At 34.7% G+C, this 21,100-nt stretch overlaps 5 protein-coding genes across 8 annotated transcripts in view; 2 read left to right on the top strand and 3 right to left on the bottom strand.

Annotated features, from left to right (window-relative positions):
• Positions 1–828: 828 nt before the first annotated feature.
• Positions 829–3,534, bottom strand: LOC100175596 (tropomyosin alpha-3 chain). The gene is made up of 8 exons (XM_002122229.5): positions 3,348–3,534; positions 3,047–3,172; positions 2,592–2,749; positions 2,279–2,372; positions 2,059–2,129; positions 1,661–1,799; positions 1,353–1,422; positions 829–999 (listed from the first exon to the last, which is right to left on the bottom strand). Exons 1-8 carry the CDS (start codon positions 3,459–3,461, stop codon positions 914–916), a joined length of 858 nt encoding a protein of 285 aa, XP_002122265.1. The 5' UTR covers positions 3,462–3,534; the 3' UTR covers positions 829–913.
• Positions 3,535–3,583: 49 nt separating this feature from the next.
• Positions 3,584–15,437, top strand: LOC100185806 (DNA mismatch repair protein Msh6). 2 transcript variants are annotated; one of them, XM_018811266.2, is made up of 25 exons: positions 3,584–3,602; positions 4,318–4,478; positions 4,992–5,203; positions 5,517–5,612; positions 5,838–5,935; positions 6,375–6,533; positions 6,830–7,252; positions 7,534–7,804; positions 8,064–8,296; positions 8,599–8,741; positions 9,075–9,237; positions 9,559–9,716; positions 10,044–10,168; positions 10,566–10,701; positions 11,048–11,153; positions 11,596–11,740; positions 11,978–12,167; positions 12,318–12,441; positions 12,629–12,746; positions 13,063–13,292; positions 13,585–13,702; positions 14,050–14,139; positions 14,523–14,677; positions 14,825–15,030; positions 15,238–15,437. In XM_018811266.2, the coding sequence occupies exons 2-25, from the start codon at positions 4,324–4,326 to the stop codon at positions 15,305–15,307; spliced, it is 3,924 nt and encodes a 1,307-aa protein (XP_018666811.1). In that variant the 5' UTR covers positions 3,584–3,602; positions 4,318–4,323; the 3' UTR covers positions 15,308–15,437. The 2 variants fall into 2 exon arrangements, with proteins under 2 accessions (XP_018666811.1, XP_002126574.3); XM_002126538.4 differs by lacking the exon at positions 3,584–3,602 and adding an exon at positions 3,872–3,957.
• LOC100183433 (3-oxoacyl-[acyl-carrier-protein] reductase FabG) lies at positions 15,231–19,453 on the bottom strand. 3 transcript variants are annotated; one of them, XM_018811268.2, is made up of 7 exons: positions 19,146–19,450; positions 17,283–18,835; positions 17,090–17,188; positions 16,599–16,774; positions 16,209–16,333; positions 15,814–15,925; positions 15,320–15,419 (listed from the first exon to the last, which is right to left on the bottom strand). In XM_018811268.2, the coding sequence occupies exons 2-6, from the start codon at positions 17,632–17,634 to the stop codon at positions 15,814–15,816; spliced, it is 864 nt and encodes a 287-aa protein (XP_018666813.1). In that variant the 5' UTR covers positions 17,635–18,835; positions 19,146–19,450; the 3' UTR covers positions 15,320–15,419. The 3 variants fall into 3 exon arrangements, with proteins under 3 accessions (XP_002126790.1, XP_026689585.1, XP_018666813.1); XM_002126754.3 differs by having other exon boundaries at positions 15,231–15,925; positions 17,283–18,790; positions 19,146–19,453; XM_026833784.1 differs by having other exon boundaries at positions 15,231–15,925.
• Positions 18,223–18,789, bottom strand: LOC100180287. Its single transcript, XM_026833673.1, has one exon. The coding sequence runs from the start codon at positions 18,787–18,789 to the stop codon at positions 18,223–18,225; it is 567 nt and encodes a 188-aa protein (XP_026689474.1).
• A 321-nt stretch (positions 19,454–19,774) lies between the features above and the next one.
• Positions 19,775–21,100, top strand: part of LOC100181083 (hormone-sensitive lipase) — a gene marked incomplete in the record, with an annotated part of 6,453 nt that continues 5,127 nt past the window's right edge. Inside the window, 1 exon segment of the mRNA XM_002122447.5 lies at positions 19,775–19,956. Within this exon segment, the coding sequence (XP_002122483.3) occupies positions 19,799–19,956 (158 nt within the window).

The following is a 21,100-nucleotide window of genomic DNA, read 5'->3' as shown; positions in this document are numbered from 1 at the left end:
GTATATAAAAGAAACCGCATTGTGACGTCACAAACGTGTGCTCTCGGGTTTGTACCGGACTGTAACTTATAATAACCCTGAGCGATGGCGAAGCGGTTACGACGCAGTATCGTATTGTGACGTAACGCAGCGATTGCGTGACGTCGCGAGTGACGTGTATTTAGAAACGTAGAAAAGTTCCTGAAATAAGTTTGGTAAATATTAAATTAGAATATAGGTCAAAATAAAAATAAAACATGAATATTAATCGCAAGGCACAATACAAAACTTATTGTAATGGGTTTACACATGCTTATGTAATATACTCATAAACAGTCATATTCTAGTGTAAATACATTAGGACACTAGTTTATAACACTAAATAAAAACATAGTTTACAATTAAATAATACTAACCATAATTAAGTAATAGCAATAGTACTTAACTTCAACTCTTGTAGAAGAAACAAAAATAATCCTGCACTGAGTTTATCCAAACAGTGTAGCGTTATCGCTGCTTCATCCCAACTGGCTTGTACAGTTGCAACGTGTTGTAAGGACGACGTTTTACATGCCCGGCGAATCAACGAAAAGCGGAAGACGTCGGCTAATCAAAATTAACGCACAGACCTATGTATGCCTTATAGCATTGTATAATTGGGCACGTATCTGTTGTGTTTTTGAGCGACTTTTTTCCGCACCTTAGAATCTGTAATCTTTTACATTAGTATTGAACGTTTAGCCCGTATATAAATGAGGTACACTTATACCCTGGCCACAAATCACTAAACGAAACTACTTTTATTGGAGACCTTGTCTTTGCTAAATCTATGAAACTGTACTAGGAGACTTTATATTTACAAGTTTTGTATTCACACCACAAGCTAGCGTTTGCAAGTTGTATTAAAACAAGGTATTTATAAATTATTCACACACTAGTTGAGAGTTATCATGTCACTGAGTGTCTTGTCCAATTTTTCGCTGATTCCCTTGTATGCCAACTTCTCTGTGTAGAGTTGATCTGCGTGGAAGTGGAAGGGTTAAAACAAATACATGTCGTATATAGTGGATTTTTAAGCACTAATAGACATGAAAGATTACTGATTAGATTGCCAGCATAAGTGGACAACTTTATGCAAGTCATGGGGGTCGTACACGCTATGTATATCACGATCAATCCCTTCAACCAAAACATGGAAATAAATTGGCGGTTTGTTTTGACCAACAGCTTTATACTAACTTTGGTTTTAATCACCTATTTGGTATTCCATGGATTGCTAAAGCCAATGTCTTTCTATTCTTAAAAGGTAACTTTAGGCCTAATATTATCTCGAAGTCGTAATTTTAGATGCAATTGTGCTATATGAAGCTTACCTTCCAAATAATCGATAGTCTTTTCTAGTTTGTCCACGGTTCGTTCAGCGAATTCAGCTCTGGTCTCAGCCTAAAATGAATTGGTTGGTGAATATATTTTTTTACAAAATACCAGGTAGGTATTGCAGTCGTGTTTAACAACTCGTTAGTGATAGCTGCTACATAAAACTACATGGAGAAATCAATCGTTTTAAATGTGTAGTTCGCAACCGTTGCGCTGAACAAGGCCTACAGGTATAAATCATGTAGCACCAAGCCTATTAATGTGCTATTCTAGACCCGCGTATTATTGTTTCGAAGATACTCACATTTTTCAAGTTCTCAGTCAACAGATGAATTTCTTTTTCAAAGTTGTCCTCCTTCTCCGAATTATCAGCTGAAATCTTCTCAAGACTTCGAAGGTTTTCGTTCAGCGATTTAAGTTGATCGTCGGCTTTCTTTACTTTGCTGGTAAAAAGTGTATTTCGTAAAACTCGCTGTACATTCTAAAGCCCCTCCAAAAATGCAGTTGATAAAGCTAACCACAAGGTGTTCCACTTTACTAAAGCTTGTGTTGTAACCCGCCTGTATGTATTTTCATTGGCATTCTTCAGACGTTCAATCTGAGACTACGTTATATTCGGAGAGGTTTAGGAGTCATTTAAATATCATTCAATAACAAAACGACACGTTTCATATACTTGACAAAATATTCTTAGCCACTTACGCTTCGTATTCCTCTGCGCGATCCAAAACTCGTTCCAAATCATTTTCAACCATACGGAGTTTTCGTCCAACCTAAAAACGCAGTCGTATAAATTACACTCGAAATTTTCCGATAGTTTACTACTCAATTTGATACTTTTATTAAACAATTATGTAGGCTAAACAATTAAACGATTAAACTAATAATATTGTATGTGTTTTATGTATGGTAGTTATTTTACCTCTTCGTATTTTCTGTCGGCGTCTTCTGCGATACCCTTTGCGTCACGGAGTTGAATTTCTTGTAATTCCAAAGTTTCTTCGTCTTTGAATGACCTGAAAATTTTAGAAATAAGAAATTGCAATAACGCTTTAGGTAACTTTTTATTTGTATACAGATTTTTCTTTTATTAACCCGACGCCGCCAGAAGCACCACGTGATTAAACGTAGGTCTTTTTGCGTGCTGGTGTGTATATAAAGCAACGAGGTAATAGTTAAACCTCAAAACCTGCAATAATACTTCGACACCCAACATCACATCAACATGATCTTACCTGCCCTCAATAACTTTCCTTCCCCGTTCGCTCTCCTCAGCAGCTTTCTCTGCCACCTCAAGCTTAGCGACAGCTTCATCGAGACGTTCGGTAACTCTCTGCATTTCTTCTTCCAACAACTGCATTCGTCGAGTTTGAGCGTTCACCTCCAACTCGGACTGTAAAAAATGACAAAATTAGACTGTAGTTTTGCAATCTGGGGAGTACCCGCTCTCATCGTTTGGGGCGAGAGCATGTGAAAGCTAACTAGTTCTTTGATACACGTAATTACATTAGTTCGTCAACAAATTTAATTTACTGGTCGCTCTACGGATTTACATAAACGATGCATAGTTGTTTAGAATTGGCCAGTTTGCAACTAATTTCATTCAGTGATTCAAGACTTTAACTTTGGCTCTACAGGGTGTTATAAAAGCCGTGTAGTTATAAATATCGCCTTGCGAGAATCGACTTACATCAGTGGCAACTTTTTCAGCAACGTCAAGTTTTTCAATCGAAAGTCGATGTTGTTCCATCACTTGATCGAGCTCGTCTTCCAAAGAAACGATTTTCTTGGTTATTTGGCTCGTTTCTTCTTCCAACTAAAAGTTAAACGATTAGATTGTGTATCGCATTTTATTAAAAGGTATTTATTATTCGAGATATAGGCTATTTTGTTTTTAAGTCAAAGCATCTTGTATATGTAACATATACTTTCAGAAAATGAACACCAGAAGCCGTGAAAACATCTTGCTAAATCGTCAATTTTGTATTTACCTCTTTTGCATTGTCCTCCATTTGACGTTTTTCATTTTCCAAGCTGATAGCTTTTTCAATTGCCTCGTCTTTGTCTTTGATAAGACCTTCCATCTTGTGCTTGATTGATTCCATTTTGCAAGTTAGTTGAAGTAATGTGCTGCTGTGGAGTGAGAATCGACTGTGTGTGATGCATAACAAGGCAACTTCGCTCTTATATAGCCAATGTAGAAGTGATAATGCTTGACGTCATCAATTAGGTCATTCTATATAGAGGTGAGGAACAGTTGTGTACACTTTCGATGTTGGAGAATCGTTTAAACATTTTTACCAACAAGTTGTACTTAAATATTACGTAGGCCTACTATGATGTTTTCTACAGTTTACATATAACCAAACATGATAATAGTTTCGTATATGCTTTGTTTTTGCTGGTTTGTCTGTTGTCCATCCGAACAATCAGACGGCTGTCATTCTCCGTGTTAATGACGTAGTAAGCCTGCTGCAAGATTGCTGTAAATAGTTCAAGAAGATAAGCATACATGTACGCCAAGCGTTTTACAGTTTTTCATATTTCAAATACAGAAAGTGTATTCTTACACTTGATTGAAAATTATCTTCATATTTAAAGGTACGGTAGATTAATTAATTCGCAACAAGCCGACCTGCGATTCTTTAATTTAAAGCCAATTATCGCTTAGCCTCAAACGTATAATTGGTAGTGTCAAGCATTTGTAAATATATTATTAAAACATAAAATACAATTTACGTTTGATTTAAAAGAAATCGAACCGATTTTCCTTGTAACAAAGTTAAACTTTATACAGCATGTCAATAAAAGAGCACAACCCCCACTGTTTTCCCGCCAGTAATGCCGCAGCATGAAATTCGCATACTTGTTATGATTTGCGTTTTACTGTATTTCTAAGTTTTAATGTCGATAATGTTGTATTTACGAACGAAGCAACTTAAACACATACATTTTTTATAGTCCAAAATGCCAAAGAATCTGTTTAACTATTTCGTGAAATCACCGTCTGCAAAACAAAAGAAACACGAAAATGTGAAAACAGATAATTGTCCTTCGGTCAAACCGCTCCATGAAAGCAATAAATCGGCAAGCCCGTCTACCACAAATAAAAAAGCCAAATCGTAAGTGCGTTTTCTGAGTTTTGCATATGATTAAATCTAAGTGTGCATAATATATTGCATTTATTTTGGTTTTAATGAAGAGTTCTTCCATGTTACCTGACCGCTATAAGCGTATAACTCATTATAAATACTAACCCCCTATGTTAACTTACCTCTAACTTATAATCCTAAACTACCAGTATCAAATTCTAACACTTTCCACCAACCTAATATGTAACAAACCAAAACATTCTACATTCGTCCGGCGCCGTGGCGTAGTGGTTAGCGCGCTTGCCTGTAACCATATCCAAACAAAAATAATTACCCACAAAGTAACATACATAGTAACTCGTAATCTGGCACGAGGTGTTAAACCCGTGTTATAACGACTGTCGCTTTCCGGCCACGCGAGGATAAAGTAAGTTACATTCATTCATTCATTATAGTGCCTTTAATTCATTAAAGATATTGTCTATTATTTTCCCATTCCGTTCATTCACTTCAACTACTCTAACATAACATTGTGGTTCACAGCAAACAGCAACAATCAGAATTTGAGGAAGGTGCTATTGTATGGGCGCAAGTAGAAGGCTATCCATGGTGGCCAGCTATTGTTTGCAAACACCCAGCATTGTTATGTCATACAAAGAAGAAACGTGACGTTGTTTCTGAAGTTCACGTTCAATTTTACGAAGACGTTCCTTCTCGTGCGTGGGTGAAAGCTCATCAAGCAAAGAAATATAATGGTTAAAAGTTTTTTTTGTTTTGTTAAAGGTTAAAATTAGTAATATTCTTTCGTTTATAATTGTTAGGCCTTTATTTCTTTTCAAATTACTTTATTTGAAAATAAAAGAATTATTTGTTCTTATTCAGCAAAGATGTATTTGATAATGTATCATGTGTATTCAATTTAACTGAAATCAACTGCTTACAAAATGCTTTCATTCTTCATTGCTACAACAAGATGGCACTACAATGCCTATTTATTCAATTTGTGTCTACAAATAACTATTAAACACCTGCTAAACTTGAATGCTTTATTTATAATCCAACTCTCAGGTTCCACTACCCCGATGTTTAGAAGTGGTGGTATGTTTCATTCTAATGACCCTGGTGTGATTAAAGCTGTCGCGATTGCAGACAAAGCATTGAAAGGTGGGTAAAAAGTAAAAACTACAAAAATGAAATTTCTTTTATTTATGAGAGAAAAAAAAACAACATTTTTTACATAGGCCTATATACATGATTTTTATTTCTTTTTTTTACAGCTTCAAATAAGTCAAGCAATATGAACTTTAAGAAGGGTTAGGTTGATATTTTCCATCAAAATTGATTTTGTGAGCTTTATAAATAGCCTAATCTTTCTTGTTTTCTAACCAGACACACGAGAAGAAAGATTGAAATGTGTTCTTGATATTCCTTCTGATGAAGATGAACAAATGGATGATCATGAAGCTGATGATGAAAATACAGAAAAAGTGAATATTTCATATACGTTTGGTAGAAGTTTTTCACTAAGAAATAATAAAAATAACTGGAAATCACTCGAAAAGTAGCTGCTCATAAAAGCTGCACTGACTGCAATAAGGCCAGGTGTTAATAGGCTATATCCAAATTGTTGCATTCTATTCTATGTAGGTGAGGTCCCGCAGCGTGGCCTTGGGTCCCACAATTTATTGCTGAATTGGCCCATTGCCCCAAAATATTTGGCTTTACTATAGCAGCTAAAAATCTTTTAATCTAAACTTGCTAGGATCTGCCTAAGTTTCTACATTTTAATGGATTCTTACAGCACCACCGGACCGAAAATTAGGCCAGATTTCACACATTACACCCTAAACTCTAACTACTGGAGTTTATAATGACTTTTGCATACAAAAACACTCATATTGACTACAATGCTTTTGTGTTTTTCAGGATGCTGGAGGTTCTGATGATGCACGTCATAAGAGTCGTGATAAGAAGAGGAGAAGAATAATGGAGGAATCGGATTTTTCAGATGAAGATGGTGATTTCAAACCTCCTCCGGATGTTGAGGGGGATGAGGAAGATGACGAGAGCAGTGGAGTGGATGAGGTGAGATGAAGCAAATTTTGTTTGTGTTTTTAAACAAAAGTAATTTTCTTTTTTATTCTAATAAGTTTAACACTAAAAATACCGGAAAATATTTTGCAGTTAATTTTTTCCCAAAAATATTTTGCGGTTAATTTTCTTCGGATAATATTTTTCGTTAATTTTTTTATTTAGTCGTATATTCTTAGGATATTTTGTAGTACTCTTAGCATATAGGGCTACCAAATGAGTAATATTTGCGCTTTGCATCAGCTTATTTTTAATTTTAAAAAAATTAAAACAAAGCTGATTTTTTGTAGAGTACGTTGTCAGATCAAGAAGAAGAAGAACCGGTTGAAATTGGAAAAAAGCGGAAACGATCTCCTTTACCTGTGAAAACCCCAAGTACACCCCTGACCCCTCGTACCCCTATGACCCCACGTAACCCCATGACCCCACGAACCCCTGCGTCTGTGTCAAAGGAGACAAAATCGAAATTATCGTTATTTCAAGCAGACCCTGATTCTTCAGTGATGGAGGAAAAACAGAAATACCTTCATGAAACGCTCGACTTTCTGCATCCAAGTAAGATAAAGGACACACAAGGGAGAAAACCAGATGATCCACTTTATGATAAATCTTCACTTAAAATTCCGAATGATTTCATGACCAAACTGACCCCTGCAATGCACCAATGGTGGAAATTAAAATCGACAAATTTTAATGTCGTACTTTTCTTCAAGGTAAATTGTGTTTGTTTGTCCAAGAAATATGTGTTTGCATTTTTGTTAACTTGGTTAAAAATAACTTACAAGACATATAATGTTTTAAAACACCTTTTGTAGTACTTTATTTTACATTATTTTTATGGTTAGATTTTAATATTTTGTTAATGTTTATATACCTTTATTAACAAAGTATCTTCTTTTACAACTTGATGTTGAAGTTAGCTTTAGTTTAAAAATTTATTATAAAAACATATTTTTCTGATTTATTTTGTTTTTTTCGAACAACTTTATTTTAGGTTGGAAAATTCTACGAGCTATACCACATGGATGCAGTGGTCGGTGTGAAAGAACTCGGACTTACTTATATGAAAGGAAATTTTGCTCATTCCGGTTTCCCAGAAGTTGCGTTTGGTCGTTACGCCGACACACTTGTGCAGAAGGGATACACGGTCGCTCGAGTGGAACAAACGGAAACCCCAGAACAAAACCAGCAAAGAATCAGAGGAAAATCGCTTCCGAAACACGAGAAAACTTTAAGAAGAGAAATCTGTCGAGTAACGACTAAAGGTAGATTGTCTGCATTGTATGTTACACTTGTGCTATTTAACTGCCATTTGTTTATTCTATTTATATATATCAACCTACTACTAGACATGTTCTCTATTTTTACATACATTTAAAGATACCATTCTTTTTTTATGGGTGAAGTCTTACTGTTTGGCCTACCATAGCCCTGAGAAATAAGGTCAAAGTTGTCCCATTACTTAAATACCCATAAGTTACCCATGTCTACTCACCCCCAACTAATTGTATTCCGTTGCACCAGGCACCCAGGTGCACAACATGTGGCAGGGGGGAAGTAAACACCACGAAAGTGACTTTCTCCTCTCCATCTCCGAGCGTGTAGTGAATCGTAACGAAAGTTCCGGCAGTGTTTGTCGAGAATTTGGAGTTTGTTTTGTTGATACGACTGTTGGAGTATTTCACCTCGGCCAATTCACTGACGACAGACATTGTTCGAGACTTTGTACAATGTTGGCCCACCATTCCCCATCACAGGTTTAAATATGATTTCTATGCTTGCAGCTTGATATATAAATATGATTTCTATGCTTGTAGCTTGATATATGATATTTATAGCCATTCCACCCATCGGAATTTACATTTGGATTTACCACAAAAAAGTTACTTTAAAGTTATAGGGCAATATTCATATTGTTTTCCATCAGTATTTTCAATACTGTTTAATATTAATGTAATGTATCCTTTGCTAGATGCTTTTAAATTGTTTTAAGTACCACAACCTTACAGGTTGATCTAAAATACTTCATGGTCGATATTATTTAAAATTGTTTCCACAGGTTTTGTTTGAGCGTGGCAAACTTTCAAACGAGTTGAACAAAATATTACGAACTGGTTTGTCGTCAATTTTACAAAATCCACTTGTACCTGGTAGTCAGTTTTGGGATGCTCCAAAAACTTTAAAAACACTTTTGAATGAAAAGTAAGAATAAAATAGTCGTGTTAGCAAAATATTTGGAAATACATTGTGTATTGCAAGTAAAATAATAAACATTTATTTTTAATATTTTTATTATTTTAAAAAACACTTGAAAAAACGACATTCGTTATAACAGGGATGTTCTGTTTCATACATTTCGTGCCTGAAATGATGAAATGTAATTAAGAAACTGAGTAGTTGTTATGCTTTCATTTTTTTTTGTTATTTTTTCAGTTAATTTTCCAAGTCTTAAGTTTTGCTTATTCACATTCAATGAAGTTTTTCACATTTGCTTTAGCTTTTCCAGTTTGCCATATCAATTTTATTTTTATGCAGGTATTTTGTGAAGGAAAATGACAATGTGTGGCCGCCCACATTGAAATGTATGTTGTCAGACACTGATGCTTTGGGTCTAAGTCCCAAACTTGGATATGAGTTGGCTCTCAGTGCATTGGGCGCTTGTGTTTATTATCTAAAGAAATGTCTCATTGATTATGAGGTGAACATGAAAGACTATGATTTCAAAACTGTTAAAAAAATGCCTGTTACAATCTTTTTTAATATCTTAAGTTGCACCGCCAGTTTTTGATCTAAATTAAAATCAGCTAAATTTTTGTTTTGTATATGTGTTCTATTTATGAAAAATGCAAGCAGAGATATTATCCCTTGTTTATTACAGCAATAAAAACCAATAATTCTATATTAACCACCGTTTAATGAACATTAGGTCTTAATCTTAACAAATATGTCTAAAATACCAAATGTTACATTGTATCACTTCATAAAATACCTGCCACAAACTTGTATTATTATGTCATAGATCTTATCGATGAGACAATTCCATATTTATAACGCAACAGTAGAGAAGACAGCTGACGTCAAAGTTAAGGACAACTTTGCAACTGGAAATGAGAAAATGATATTGGACAGCGTCACTTTGTCAAATTTGGAAATTATTTATAACAGCAAAGGCGAACGGTATGCCTAATAACTTGTATTACAGATTGCTTCCAAAACCCTTTTTTTCGGGTTTGCAAATTTCCCTTATTAATAATTTCATATAACTATAGGGTGGGGGAAGATGGGACACCTTTTTATTCTATTTTTCGTCCCATTTGGTAGTAAACAAAGAACATTTTAAGAATTATAAAACCGTATCCTCACGACTCCTACAGACCGTTGTTTTAATTGTTTAAAACATGTTCAGCATATTTGGATATTATGTGTTAAAGGTGTCTCGTCTCCCCTATCCAACTATATTATACCTTTGTATAGGAATATACTGAAAAAAGTATTTTGTAACAGTGAAGGGACATTGTTAGAGCGTTTGGATAACTGCCGAACACCATTTGGGAAACGATTGTTAAAGCAATGGTTGTGTCTTCCACCTTGCAACCCTGATGTAATTAACGACAGACTTGATGCTGTTGGTATGTTGTTTCTATCTTCAAATGGCTGCATTTAGTTCAAGTTCTACCGATCTGTTATATGAGATTGCGTAATAAAAAAGCAAGAAAATAACAGCCAATGCTAGTTTTTTAATTAGGTAAAATCTCATTTGTCAAAGTTCAAAATAATATGCGATAAAAGAAAATATCAATAAAAAGACAAAACAACAGTTAATATTACACAATAAAACCTTTTTTATAAAAAATTGTTAATGTCACAACAACTTGCCAAAAATATCATGTAAACTGATGGGGTAATGAGCCAAATTTCCCAAACTCATGAAGGTCGTAGAATATGTTTACAGATTTGGTCCAAATTTGCCCCTATGGCCATTCCTTCATCCTTAGGATAATTTTCAATTCCTCTTTCTTGACACAGATGACATTATGAGCAACAATGATCTTCTTTCTCCATTGTTTTCCTCCATGAGGAAGATGCCGGACTTGGAGAGGATGCTTTCCAACATCCACTCTTTATCCAAAGGAGCAAGGAAAGAAGATCATCCAGAAAACAGGTGATTGAAAAAATGGAGTAAAAAATAAACATGGGTGTAAGAATGTAACCAGTCTTTAAAATATGTAAGAAAAAAAAACAATGCTTCCAATTACAATGTATTTCTAAAATAACACTTGTGACAAATTATTTTTAACCAACATTTTGAACTTTTTTTTTATAATTGGTATAAAAAATAAATCGTAAATACCTAATATGTTCTGATTGTAAGCATTTTTTTCCAAGTAATGTTTTTGCATAATATAGTAGTAAATACTTAAATATTTTTAACATAAAACTATCACATAACACTACTAACCTTAATATACTAAAAATTCTGTTTGGTTTTTACTGTAAAATATAAACAGGGCGATATTCTATGAAGAGACAAAATACAGTAAGAAGAAAATTGAAGATTTTATTTCTGTGTTGGATAATTATGAAGCTGCGTTTGTTTCTATCAAGAAAATGCAGGTTAGCTAGTGTGTATAGAATGAATGGCGCTTATGGTTAAAGACAAGTACAAAAATATTTCATAAAACGCGGAACCTTTACACCCCACAAACCCCATAATACAATACCCAGTTAATTGAACAACATTGAAGTTCTAAAAGCTAGGCTTGTCGTTGCTACCATTTTGGGCGTACGTGTCCTTGGGCAGACACTTAACGGCAATTGCTTCAACCCAGTGGTCAATAACGGTTTGTCCAAATTATCAGCCATACATAAAAAAAATGAAAAAAAGAACAAAAAAAATAAATGAACACCCGTGTTATACTGACTGTCGTTGTCTGGCCACGCGAGGATGAAGTAAGTTACATTCACTCTTTCAAATACAGTTTTTTTATTTTTGATCATAACAAAATACTACTTTTTTGTTTTTCTTATTGGTTTTTGATTCATGACCTAATAACAGGGGAGTGTTGCCAGCTTTAAATCATCTCTACTGAAAAGTGTTCTTGGTTTAACTAGTGGAATATCTGAGGGAAAGTTCCCAGATCTCGGGTCAACACTGAAGCAATGGAAGAATGCGTTTAATCAGAAGAAAGCAAAAGAAACAGGTACGAATGTCTGATCTGTTTTGATATAGGTATATATGAAGTTTTATTGTTTAGTGTAAATGGTCTTACAAAAGTTAATGTAGAAGAAGTTTTTCAATCTTAACTGTCGTTTTATCCTCACAAAACTTTGCTGTAATTACAAATCATCATAAATAGACACAAAATCAACCAAGCGTCCCATTACCATTTTCAGCTTAGTTTCTTCAAATTTTCTTGTAACCCCCTTTTTAACCCTAGGCAAAATCACCCCAAATGCTGGCACCAACCCAGAATACGACGGAGCTATGGAAGATATTAACCGCATCAATGATGATCTGGAGAGGTATTTGAATGAGCAGAAGAAGAAGTTATCTTGCTCTAGGATCATTTATAAAGGGACAGGGAACAAAAGATACCAACTAGAACTTCCAGCTGATGTTGCATCCAGGTAAAATAAGCTTGACTTTGTAGAAAACTATAAACTGTATTATTTTACCATATCGATGTATCCTGGGAATATGGCAACTGACACAAAAGTTTGAAAATAATTGTATTCCCCAGTTTTGTGACGCTTTTTAACTTAAACTATATTTTACAGAAAACTTCCAAACGATTACGTGATCAGCGGGCAACGAAAAGGATTTAAAAGTTTCCGAACTCCTAAAGTTGATTGTTTGTTGAAAGAAATGGAGGATGCTGAAACAAGGAGAGATACTGCTCAGGTAATTTAATGAATGTCAGTTATTTATGTTGGATTATTTTTTGGTCCAAAGGAGAGAATTCCACTGCTAAAACCATGACGCTAGGTTACTTCTAAGTATTTTAACTATATTGGAATACTTGACAAACCAACTGACAAAATACTGACAACAACTTGTTAACTTTTTTAAAAAAATGTGGATTTTTCAGGCAGACACAATGTCCATTGTATTTCGAGAATTTGACAAAGATTTTGAAATGTGGAACACAGCTGTGTCTTGCCTTGCGTTGCTGGATGTTTTATCGAGTTTTGCTGAGTATAGCAAAGGTAAGCAGAAACAAAGTATTTTTTTTTTCTTGTTTTATCAAATTGTTGTGCTTGTTGGTTGTTACATTTGCTCAGCGTCTAAATTTAAAACAAAATACATGTAATGAAAGTCTTATAAAGAAAGAGACACTTTTATTTAATTCCCTAAAATAATTCAAAAGTAAAATACAGTTTAAATTCAGTTTTTTCTCTTCTTTCCCAAAAAGATCCCCTTTTTTTTCTTTTTCTCCAAAAAAGTTATGTTTTCTTTGTTTCTCCACAAAAGAAAACATTTTATCTTTTTTATTTTATCTTATAAAAAAAATTTTAAACACAGGTGACAAAGATGAAATGAGTCGTCCGATAATTCTTCCTCCATCCTCCCAACATCAACCCCTCCTTGAGATCAGATCCGCTCGTCACCCCTGCATCACCAAGATCATCTTCAGTGATGATTTCATCCCTAACGACACGATCCTGGGATGCGGGGATGAGGGAGAGGATCATCCGATGTGTCTCCTCCTCACTGGACCTAACATGGGAGGAAAATCAACTTTAATGAGACAGGTGATTATTTTTACTTTTTTAGGTAATTTTTATAAAGTTTTTAGGTTAGTTGTGTTAAACTTGTTTTAAAGTTGATTTTCTCTTATAACAGTAATTTTTGATTTAAATATATGATTTTTTGATTTAAATATATCATTTACCATCTTAATTTTTTATAGGTTTTTACACAGTTTTTGTTTTTTCTGTAATTTTTTTAGAAATGCTGTTGTTTTTTTGTTTTTTTTTGGTTTTAAATAAAAACATTGACAACAACATAGTCTTAATTCTAAATTCAAACATTAAATACACTCAGGTTGGTTTGGTTGTTATTCTCGCACAACTTGGATGTTACGTTCCTGCTGAGTCATGCAGGATGACACCATGTGATCGGATATTTACACGACTCGGCGCTTCTGACAGAATAATGACTGGTAGGTTCAAGTTTGTTTTGTGTAACAAATAAAGTAATTTTTTTCTTCTTTGTTCTGGATAAGAAAAGGATATGTTTGCTTAGAAACAAGGATTACATAAGCTGTTAGCATATTCCTTTTGCACACTCTCAGTTTTCTGCAGCAAAGTAATTATGTCATAAGTAAAAACAGGTAACTGTGCGATATATGTATTTTATAAATAAACATGTTTCCAATCGCTAACTAACAAATCTAAACAGTATTACTAATGTGTACTAACTTTAAAAAACATTGTGTAATAGGACAAACATTAGCTTAAAATGCATGCTGAGTATTTTCTGTTTAATTTTAAATTTTGTAACATTCAGGTGAAAGTACGTTCTATGTTGAACTGAGTGAAACATACAGTATTCTTAAACATGCAACGAAGAATTCCCTTGTATTATTGGATGAGCTGGGTAAATATATGTTTTGAACTTGGTATTTATCCTCAAAAGTGTTATATCGTCATTTAGGTTGGGTATTGCCCATTTTGGTTACAATTTTTTATGGCAAATTTTATTGGTGTGGATTTGTAATGTTTTATCAAAAGTAATGCTTTTTCATTTTTTGGTTAAAGTTATATTTTTGATTAATTTTTTTGAGACAAGGTTGGTTCTTGCAAATTTTCTCATTTTGTTCGACTTTCACATATCACTTTCTAAGGACACAGCTGTTTAAGCTAGTTGAGAACAATGTATTACATATTTTTCCCTGAAAAGATTTTTACAATTGTATAATTTAAGTTTTTGGTAATGTCATCAGATTTAAGTTAGCATTTATACTGAATTCTATATTCCAGGTCGAGGTACTGCCACTTATGATGGAACATCCATTGCTTACGCTGTGCTTGATAACATCGCTAACCATGTTGGGTGTCGGACAATATTCTCTACTCACTATCACACCCTAGTGGAAGATTTAGCGCACAGTAAACATGTGAAACTGGGGCACATGGTGGGATTATGTAGTTTCTATATTATGTAAAAGTATTTTTTATTATGTAAAAAAAAAACATTTTTTAAACTTAAAAGTAACCAAACCCTGTTATGGCTTTTGATTCGACCGTATTATTTCATCATAAACTATCGACTTTTTTCTCAGTCATGCATGGTCGAACACGATGACGTCGATGGTGATGTCGACAAAGAGACATTGACATTCTTGTACAAGTTGGCGGACGGGGCGTGCCCGAAAAGTTATGGCTTCCATGCTGCTTTACTCGCTGATATTCCAGAATCTGTTGTCACAATCGCGCGACGCAAAGCAAAAGAAATGGAGGAAAATAACAAAAACCTTTCTCTGTTCAGGTGACATGTTTAGCTATATATTTTGAGGTAATGTCCGGAAAATTTAAGCCGTATTACCTACCTAACTTATATTAAAATATAAACTGTTTGGTTACTTCTGCTAATTTTCTTTTGCATTATTGGTGAAAGGATTAAGTGGCAAGTATTATAACAAATTAGATAAAATGTTGTGTCATTTTCATTATTATAGTCCAATTTTACCCGCAGGAGTTTATTTTCTCAAACCAACATCAATTCAAGTTTCATTTCATCCAAACAACAGGAAATAAAATGTTAAGCATACATAAGATAGATGGATCAATAATCTACTGGTTCTTGGTTTTTTTCCACAGTTCTACCCAACTGCCATTCTTTGTCATTTAATAAAGTAACAAGCTTTCCAAATTATTCTGAAAAAAGAACCGAAATTTTGTTGAACACATTAAAGTTCTGGGTAGTGTATCAAAGATAGCTCTATGTTAATCAGTTGGCAGTGGACGCAGGTGTTTAGATACTGTTGCTGTCGTATGTCTGGTGCTTAAGAATAGACTTTGAAGTGGCAATGAATATGTGACGTCCATAGGCTAGGTTTCTGGTGCTCATGAAAAAATGCACCATAGTTATTGGCAAGTGTATTGAAAGAACTTTTTCATTGATGCAATTTAATTGGTTAATTTAAACAACTGCAAGAATGAAGAAGCTACAGGTGTGTGAATTAATTTTAACGTAATACGCCCATTAAAAAAAACACGTTATAAAGAATTTTATTGGGTATAATTCAATTGGCCATAATTCCCTTATTACTTATTTAGTCTTCGTTGTGGCAAAAAGCTCGTTCGATCCGGTTCTCTCTGGCCCCATAGCGCAGTAACCTCCATCAACCTTGTAACTTGTTCCAGTAACAAAAGCGGCATCTCTGTAAAAGTGACATAATCTCAAAGAATAGGATTAAGTTGTATCATCAACGGAGCAATGGAAATTTTTATAACACGGGTGTTGTGTTTTATACACCCCGTGTCAGCTTATTATAGAATGCACGGTGGGGCAGATAGGACACATTTTCGTTCTATTTTCTCGTCCCATTTGGTAGTAAACAAAGCACATTTAAAGAATTATAAAACCGTATCCTCACGACTTCCACAGACCGTTGTTAATTGTTTAAAAATCGATCGGGATTGGTAAAATATAAAGGTTATTACCTGCTGCATAGAAACACTATTACTGAAGCTACTTCGCTCGTTTTCCCGACTCTATTCACCATTTGAAATTTATCGACTGAGGATCGCATTGCTTCCATAGTTCCGTCTGGCGATGCTTTTGCCATCTAATCAGAAAATCATACGTGTAAATATCTTCTACACTATTATTTGAAGCACAGTGTTCGTAGCCTTTTTGGTTTTGAATAAAACTGAAAACAATCTTCCGCAAAGTTACAGTGGTATAATCTGAACTTGATTCGCGCCGCGATAGGATAAATAAGTGTCGTTTATTCATTTAGTCATTGATTTCTTTTTTTATGTACCACGAACCTTTGATATTCGTAGTAGGCCATTCATATAAAGTGTGTAAAACATTCATATATAATTCACCTCTGGGCTCCATATCCATCCAGGACCAACGGAATTTACGCGAATTTCATTTTTCGCTAAATCGAGCGCCATATGCTTCGTCATCGTTTTGATTGCCCCCTTAGTTGCTGCATACGTCCACCTGCAGGGTTGGGCTCTGGTGGCTGTTATGCTGGATATATTGACGATCGCAGAACCTAATTAAGCACTAATTAATAAACACCAGAGCGTTTAATACTGACCCTAACTAGATTCTCACCGTAACACTGCCTATTTCTATGGTATTTATTATGCTAACGTGTATATAACGCTAAAACGGTTCGCATTTACCTTTCGAAAAATTGACTGCTCTGCAACGGTAAAATCTAGACTTAAAATTTGTTATTTTTAAAAATACACTGGGGTAAATTCTATATAACGAATAAACCGTGGCTGCTGAACCTGTCGTATTGATGCTAATCCCATTTTATAATAAATATTTAAAAAAATGTTTTAAATGTAATACCTTTTACCTGGTGGCATAAATGGTACGCAAGCCTGAACGATATTAGACGTTCCAATTACATTGACGCTAAAGCTTTTTTCGTAATCTTCTCTACGCGCCTCCAAAGCTGTAAAAAAGTTAAAGGTGTTAGTACATACACACGGCCTATACCTGCAGTCGGGCCAGGCGCAGTCAAATTATAACAATATTATATTCTTTACCCTTGGAACCAAAGTAAACAGCATTGTTCACGACCGAATCTATCCTGTTATCGTTGTCCTTCGCCACTTGCTCTGCTACTTTAAAACATTCATCTCGATTCTCGACATCAACTGAATAGAACTTTACTTTGTATCCAAGACCTTTCAAATAAGCTTCAGCGTCTTTTCCAGCAGTCTGGTTAATATCAAGAATAGCAACGCTTGCTCCGTCGCTTGCAAACCTTTCTACTGAAGCTAAACCTATACCCGATGCACCACCGGCAACCAAAGCAACTTTTCCATCGAATCGACGCTTTGTAAAGGCTTGGTCCAATGGCGGTTGGTTTTTAGCAACAAAGTCGGACTTATCCATGTTAACTTGTATCTAACATATAGCAACACTGACCCCATAAGTATTCAGGTTAATGGTTAAAGCGCGCCCTTAATGTTTGTTCATGGTACACTATAGTTGGATAATCAGACATAGGCTAATGCAATCGCTAATGTAACAGCACCTTGGTTTCAAAGTGCCCGGATATTTTTCTTTCTTGAACATGTTACATGTGTAGCTTGCGGCAAAACAAATAAGACACAAAAACGTGTACGAGAAACCATTTTTATGTACGTAAAACAACGGTATTCTAAGTTTTACTACCTACCTAAAGTTTCGTGTTGATACAAATCTTACTTTTATAACTGACACTGTGCCGTGGCGTTTTGTAATACGTAAGCTAACTGTTTTCTTTTATGCCGTGCTTAGCGCGCTTCCTCGTTACCATAGGATCGATGGTTCGGGGCTTGAAGCTGCTACCACTGTGGGCGTTACGCTAAACGAGCACGGTGTTTTAATTGGCACCCTATGTTGTACTTTTCCGTTTTTCTGAACTTGCCCCCATGCGGTGATAAATAACAAAAACTGACTTTCATTCATTATTTTATATTAACAAAAGCCCAGTCAATATTACACAGCAATAAATTTATCGACCATTGCAACAAGCTTATCACAACTAGTTAACGCAGATTGAATTTTATCAACCATAGTTTTACGGATCCTTCTGGCATTTGAAAACTCAGGACCAAGGACCATTTGATCCATCGTTTCAAGACTCTGCATCAGAAGATGGGAAGATGTGAGCAACTTCTTCTTGATCTGTTTAAAAGCTTTGTTCTTATGCTCCTCATCCAAAAACCCTTTCATGATACTGTCGATTTGTTCGTGCAGTTCGTCAAAAGTCCTCATCACGCTCCGGACATCTTTTTCAATCATTTCTAAGTTGTGAAGAGCAACATCTTCTCCATCATCATATCTCTTCCCGATCACCATCACTCTGCTCCGGGATTTAACATCGCATGACGTTAAGAGTTTTTCCGGATCACTGGAGATTGTGACACCCCTGTGAATGAGTTTCTGATTCTCTGGGGTTATTTTACATTTTTCGACAACAGTTTGCATCAAGTCTTTAACAGTAGCATCTTCTGGTATCTCAACTGGATGCCTTGTAGCTCCGACAGTGAGTGTGATCTTCATGCTAATTTGGAGATTGGTTTTGAACAAAGTCGTTCAAGTTAGATATCTAGAACCATAAGAGAATAAGCGTTTTTTCTATATTTAATAGACCTTAAATTTAAAAACCATAATATTATGCCAAAATAAAAAATATGGGATTTACCATATAAAATTATTTGAAGCAGCAAAATAGCTATTAGCTAATACACAGAAAAGTATACAGGGTTTCATACTTTCATATGACAGTTAACAAAAAATAACGATTTCATACTCTTCGGTACTAAACCCCTTACAAAACACCATTGTTAACATTCATTACACCACATGTAAGAACCTACAGCTCTGGTAACATAACTTAAGTTAAAGCGTTAACATACCTGTTTTCGTTCGGAAATCTGGCGCAGAAGTTCCTGTGCATACACTCGCGACTTGTATATACAATACAATATCTAATTAAACTTGGTTGACCTGCCGCTTTCGTGTGTGAAATTAATAATATCCAATGACTGTGATTAATACTGTATCTAAAATTATTATACAAACTAGTGCTCTCTGCTAATGTAACCAAATAGTAATGATCAGTTCAAAACGTACAAACACGTTGGATTATAACTTTTACGATCAGTGTATGAGATCGGTAATGAAGTCTGGGACCTGTATGTATTGTTTAACGTTCGGGTAACTGTTTACAATGACGTAATTTACGCATGATCGAATTTGTAAAACACATAGAGATCTTATATTTATAAATAGCAAACTGGATGTTAGGTTACGTTTGTAATGTTTTTACTTTCGTGACATTTGATATAGCCGGATGCGGACATCAAAGAGATCGATTCGTTTATCATATGACATTTATTTGTATCTGTATAAGGATTACCTGCGTTTTAATATTCTTGAGTTTGTACCGTATGTTATAGAATATATATATAAATATATATATATATATATCACTTTTAAATAAAACTTATACATAACATTAACTAGTTTTTCATTTTATTAAGTGTTAAATTCAAATGGAACATAAAAAATGTCAAACAAAATAGTTTACCGGACTTTGTATGATCTATTACAAGAAAGTTTGGATCATTTTATGAACAATGACTCACAAACTTCAGCAACTTTGCGACAATATCTCAGGAGGATTGAAGAAAATCTGACGCACATTGAACCAATCGCAAAAGATTTCATTGGGTAAATTCATAATTTGCTAAAAAGATTTTAATTTTGGAAAAATAATGGCGAAACACAAAGTTAGTATAGACCAAGTTAGGAAACGGCGCTCGTGTCCGCCATTACGGAGCCCACAGAGCGTGAATCGCCTATACAAATGCATGGTCGGCATGTGTTCATTTAGTTCTTGTAAGCGATACAAAGCTAGAAAACACGTATAGCGGTTGTTTTAACATTTAAAAAAAAACAATTTCTAATATAAATCTTCTTATATAATATTAAATCTAGGGATTAATGTGGAGTAAATTAATATTTTGACTGCTTTTCGGCGTACAGTGTGGTTTAACAGGGTACTTTACGTTAGCGATTAATACTAGCAGCAATCAGCTTAGTTTACATAATAGTATATGATCATACCTACGAATCTACAGAGCCATTCTTTACTACATACATGTATAATCCAACATGAGTGGGCATGCAGCTCAAAACTGCTTAAGTACTAGCAGATAAGGTGTTCGCGTTTTCCGATTTCATAAAGACCCTGAACGCAGAAAAGGTAGCTTACTAATTCAAGCAGAGGACCAAAAATAGTAACTCAGTATTGTTTTCCTCAATGTCACTTCGATATTAGGCAAATTTTACAAAGATACCTTAAGTTTCGTTGCCCGGTATACGTGTTAAGTTTGTGAGCCAAAAAGTAAAATCACGGCAATTTACATGCAAAACTGCAGATAGATACACCAGTTTATGGTAATGTTATGCGTTTTTGTTTGTATTTCTATATTTTAAACACTTCCTTTTATGTTTTTGGTTAGTAAACTTGATATTTTCTGTTTTTTTACTCTTTAATCGATCGAGTGTTCAATAAAAAAATACGCGCAGAAGTGCTTGGTTTTTTCAAAAATCGCAATATTTAAACGAAAAACAGCACCCAGCAATGATAAAATGCTATGCCGTGGGCTCCGTAATGGTGGCGACTATGACGTCATAGACGCGCGACAATGGATAACAAGACTCGTTGTTTTACAATCCGTTTCCTAACTTGGTCTATACTAACTTTGGGTTTATCTATAGGACAAATAAACCATATGGCGTCTACATTCANAACACAAAACTAAGCCGTAACATGAAAATAGATAGAGGACTATAACTGTATGCT

The sequence above is a fragment of the Ciona intestinalis genome, chromosome 3 (genome assembly GCF_000224145.3).
Source record: "Ciona intestinalis chromosome 3, KH, whole genome shotgun sequence".
In the NCBI taxonomy this organism is placed as follows: Eukaryota; Metazoa; Chordata; class Ascidiacea; order Phlebobranchia; family Cionidae; genus Ciona; species Ciona intestinalis.
This window is presented reverse-complemented; position numbering and strand designations above follow the sequence as displayed.